This window comes from Trichechus manatus, unplaced genomic scaffold (assembly GCF_000243295.1).
Source record: "Trichechus manatus latirostris isolate Lorelei unplaced genomic scaffold, TriManLat1.0 scaffold00054, whole genome shotgun sequence".
Lineage (NCBI taxonomy): Eukaryota > Metazoa > Chordata > Mammalia > Sirenia > Trichechidae > Trichechus > Trichechus manatus.
The window spans coordinates 16,280,795-16,285,941 of record NW_004443990.1 but is presented as its reverse complement, the minus strand read 5'-3'; the positions used below and the strand labels follow the sequence as shown (position 1 = coordinate 16,285,941).

Genomic DNA, 5,147 nt, shown 5'->3' with positions numbered 1-5,147 from the left:
TTCTACTCCAAAATCACTGAATTTCATGGCCCAGTATGACTTGTTTTGTACCATTCTCTGGCCCAGACTCACCTAGAATATATCAGCACCTCCTACCTGTTCCCTGGGTACAAGGGGCAAGAAGGAAGTCCGATCTCTGACCTCATCTATCTCCAACCCAGCCATCGTTTGGCTTATCTAAAGGCCTGGGAGGTGGGGCACCTAGCCCCAACCAGCCTTCCCTGAAGTGCTCAACCTGGAGAACTTACGATTCCCTTAGTATAGCTTCCTGAGGCACAGTAGCCAGGAATCCCGCAGAGATCTGACGGAGGGGGATTCTCACAACCTCCACTTCTGGTGAGTGGCTGAGGGGAGGCCAGGGAGCCCAGGGAGGAGGTGGGTAGGCCCTGAGATGGGCCTGTGGGCCATGGGCACTGCCTTTCCAGACACCCAGAAGAATTTCCAGTTTGGGAGTGCTTTGAGAGTCAGCCACCATGATGAGGGGCAGGGACAGAGAAGGGACCAGTAAGGGGATAGGTGCCTGGGCCAGGCAGTAGGGATTTAGAGGAAGGATGGGGAAGTGGAGCCTAGGAGGATTATGAGGTGAGGCCCAGCACCAGGAGGGAAGCAAAGGAGCCTGAAGTAGGGAAACAAGATTTCAAGAGGAAGAAGTCACAGTTATTAGTGGAAGGGAGGAGAGCAAGAAGTATTTGGAGGTGAAAGAGCCTGAGAGATCCACTGGGGTGGGGACAAAGAACTGCTGCAGAATAGAAACAGAAAAGGACCAGCAGAGTCAGATTGTTTGGGCTGTGGGTCTGTGGTGGGTCTGGTAGGGGCAAGGAAGATAGAGAGGTACAGGGGCCAGGAGTAGACCAGGAGAGGGTGAAGGGGAGAGGATGAGGGGAGATGTTCCTGGTCAGGCTTTGGGATTTATTTTACTTTACCAAGGGCAACGGGACCCTTTAGAAGATGACCAGAAACTGAGTAGAAAGAACCTGTGGAAGCTACCCAGTGTGCCCAGTTCCAAGCTGCTTTTGTACTCTGTCCTTTTTGTTTTATTCCCTTCTGATTATCACCACTACTATTAATTATCACTAATTTATCACCATCTCTTCTGTGTGGGGTTAAACCCATCCAACTGTCTTGGAGAATACAGCTGGGATAGGGTGGAGGGAGGGGGCCTGGGAATCAGAGGCAAGGGAAGAAATAAGCAATTGCGGTTGGCAATAGGAGGTCTGGCAGCCATGTCCCTCATCTCTTCCTGGTTCCTCTGTTCATCCAAATTGCTGAAAGTCTGGCGGGGGGATGGTGGGCCTTCCCACCCCTCAGGCCCCACTGAGCAAGGGAGTAACTCTGCTGTGGGAGATGCAGAAAACGGGCCTCACTCTCCCTGCCTGGGGTGATCACCACAATCTTTCCTCCAGATGGGTTCCATAAGGGTCAGAGGAGAGGGGAATCTGTGATGTCCACCCTTCCTTAGTGTGTTTTGACCGCCTCGCCTTCTAGAAGCAGGAAAGGCAAATTATCCCCCCGGTCCTGGTTTTCCTGGGACCTTTTGGCTCTTCTTTGACCCCAGGCAGCCAAAAGTGGAAGATTTAAAAACCCTGAGCCCCTATCACCCCCCGCCCCCCGCCCACTGAAATTGACTTCCTTTTCCCAGTTGATCCAGGCACAATGTCCAGCATATTTGAGGAAATCTCAAAAACTGTGGTCCGAGAGCTGGACTCTAGAGGGGATATGATTGCTGTCAGAAGTGCCATTGATGCTGACAGATTCCACTGCTTCTGTCTGGTGAGGGAAAAGGAAAGTTTCTTCAGATCCCGGTATTACAAGACAGCCCTCACCCTGAAGTACATCCTGGAGAGGGAAGAGGGTGAAAGGCTAATTGATGAGGTGGATTCTATGTCCCCAGGTCGGTATGAGGTGGGTGCAAGATGACCAGTCAGGAGGCCTGGCCTACTTCTGTTGCACCCCATTTTCAACTCCCCATTGCCATCAACCAAGTGGGCCTGTGTTGACTGGCCATCAATCAGTCAACAAAGAAGCTGTGGAATTTTTACGGCCATGCTGGCTCCTCAATTTAAGAAATGTACAGCAGAGCTACATGGTGAGAAAGGAGCAGGGGATGCAGAGATTTATGTATGTTGAAAGTGATTTCTAAATATTCTTCCTTTTCCATTTTTCCCTTTGTAAATAATTTTAAATTAGCTGAGCTCTTTTCACACTTTTATATGTTCATCATTTAAATGGGTAAATAAATGGAAGCAGTTTGCTTAGTGGTTAAGAAAGGATACGGGTTTAGAGCTGGAGGCACCAGGTTCAAAGTCTGGCTTTGCCACTTACCAGCTGGGTGAACCTTGGGCAAGTTTCTTTATCTCTCTAAGTCTTGGTTTCCTCATCTATCAACTTTAGAAACCTGTTTTAAGAATCAAATGAGGTGGAAACCATATATCTGATAAGAATCTAATAATCAAAATATACATGAAACTTTGACAACTTAACAACAAAAAGACAATCATAAAATAGGCAAAGGATTTGAATCGACATTTCACCAAAGAGGACATTTAATTGGCACCGAACACATGAAAAGATGCTCAGCCATCATTAGCCATCAGAGAAATACAAATCAAAACCACAATGAGATACCATTTCACTCCCACTAGGATGGCTAGATTAAAAAAACAAAAACAAAAATTGAAAATAACAAATTTTGGCAAGGATGTGGGGAATTGGAACCCTTACCCACTGCTGGTGGGAATGCAAAATGGTACAGCCGTTGTGGAAAACAGTGTGGTGGTTCCTCAAAAAACTAAAAATAGAACTACCATATGACCTAGCAATTCTACTCCTAGGTATATACCTAAAAGACTTGAAAGCAGAGACTCAAACAGAGACTTGTATGCCAGTGTTCATTGCAGTGCTATTAACAGTAGCCAAGACTTCCAGGCAACCCGGCGCTATAGTCAGAAGCACCATGCCATCCCTCTGCAGCAAAGATCAGAAAAATTAAGTCAAACAGAGTCACATGTCAATCCTGAAACCCTAAGCATCAAATGAAGAAATAAAGAACTCAGCCAAGCACTGAATGGAATAAGAAACTGACAGAGAACAGACAGTGAGGAGAGATGCATGCAGAGGTCCCCTATCAGCTACTGCAGCATGGATCCACCATCTTCGACTCATGTCAGAGATCAGCGAACAGGGAGTACAAGAAAGCAGCTTCATGGAGCTTCCAGCAGGAGACAGAACAACCAGTAACTAGCGATATAGGCTTTCCCACCCCCCACCCATCTTCACCCCCACTTAGCCTCCTCTGCTTCCTGCAGCCACAGTCTCTTGGCTGGGAAGCACCAGCTTCACCCTGGGGTCACTTGGATTCCACCCACCCGCACTGGCCGGCTCCCTGAGTGCCCTTTGTTGGCTGCTGGTGTTGCTTTTTTCCGCTTCTTTAGATTTCTTCCTCACCTCTTACCACCTCTCCCTCCTTTCTCTCAAATACCTGGCTCCGTGTGCCATCTTTGCTTCTTCCTGAAAGGCTGCAAAACACCTTTCGACTGTGAAACTGCTTCCTGACCTGTGCTGCCACGCTGGTGGGACCCCCCAGGGCTTTTTTGTTTGTTTGTTTGCTCTGGTTTGTTCTATCTTGATTTGTTTGTTTGTTTTCTTTTTCTTTTCTTGGCTTGGGAGTCCCTTCTAGCCAGACAGTACCACGTGGCTTGGAAGCTACTCTCTTACTCTGCGCAGACACACAGGGACATCCCTGGGGGTGTTTCTTTTTTCTTGTTTCTTTGTTTTGTTTTCTTCTCTCTCTTATTCCCTTTTTGTCTTTCTTCATTTCCAATTTCTCAATTTATTCCTTTTTTTACCCTTTTTTTTCATTTTTGTTTTTCCCCATTTCTCAGTCTCTCATCTCTCCACTCCAATAGCAAGCTCCCTTAGCACTGTTTTTTGTTTGTGTGCATATTTTTGGCTCCTGTTCCTCTCTCTTCTCTCTCATCTTTCCCATGCTCATCTTAGCTCCACACATCACAATCTACCCCCTCCTTCATGCCTACCTGCACCGTGCACTGAACATCGCAGTCCCAAGCAGCACAGACATGGCCTACTGGAACCTGCCCTGCTCTGATTCCCGATCTGCACTGCCAGCCCTGGTATGTGCCACAAACAACCCAGCCCAGCAACTCCCCTTCAGCTGGACCTGACCTGCTCTACCATACCTGAGTAACTGACCCTGCCCATTGGAGAAAGAGGTGAAAACTATCGTGCCCACAGAAGAGCAAACAATAAAGAACGCACAGCCCGCCTGCTCAGACATAACCAAATAAAACAAAAAATCAGGATGAAACAAACAAATCTACAATCAATAAACAAGGAAAATAACCACTGAATGCCCCGAAGACAGCAGACAATATCAAAACATTTACAAAAACAGGACAGGATGGTCCCAGTAGGCATCCAAAATGAAATACCAGATGATGTTCCAGTAGAAGAAAAGGCACTAGACCTAACTGATAGGGAATTCAAATCTCTAATATTCAGAATTATCCAAGAGTTGAAACAAAAAGCAGACAAAAATGAGGAAAAAACAGACAAATTCATAGAAAAGACAGACAAACTCATGGAAAATACAGACAAAAAAATGAAATAATTCAAGAAAATAATACACGAACAAAATGCTAAAATAAATTCACAACTAGAAATCATACAAAAACAACAGTTAGAAATCGAAAAGATAAACAACAAGATTTCAGAAATGGACAGTGTCGTAGAAGGGCTGAGGAGCAGGTTTGAAAAGATGGAAGACAGGATCAGTGAAATTGAAGACAAACACTTGGATACAACTCTGAGGAAAAAATCAGAAAAAGAATGAAGAATAAATGAAGAAACCCTGAGAATTATGTGGGATACAATCAAAAGCAAAAATCTGTGAGAGTTCGGAGTTCCATAACAGGGGAAGAAAACAGAAAACACAGAGAGGATCGTTGAAGAATTGCTGACAGAAAAGTTCCCCAGTATCATGAAAGATGAAAAACCGACCATCCAAGAAGCTCAATGAACCCCATATAAGATAGACCCCAAAAGAAAATCACCAAGGCATATCATAATCACACTCTCTAAAACCAAAGACAAACAAAGAATCCTGAGAGCAGCTCAAGAAAAACAAAAAG

The 5,147-nt window shown here is 45.6% G+C and overlaps 1 protein-coding gene across 1 annotated transcript in view; it reads left to right on the top strand.

The window, feature by feature from the left end:
- The first annotated feature begins 1,653 nt into the window (after positions 1-1,653).
- GSDMB (gasdermin B) overlaps positions 1,654-5,147 on the top strand; it is an 11,671-nt gene continuing 8,177 nt past the window's right edge. Inside the window, 1 exon segment of the mRNA XM_012555954.1 lies at positions 1,654-1,895. Within this exon segment, the coding sequence (XP_012411408.1) occupies positions 1,654-1,895 (242 nt within the window).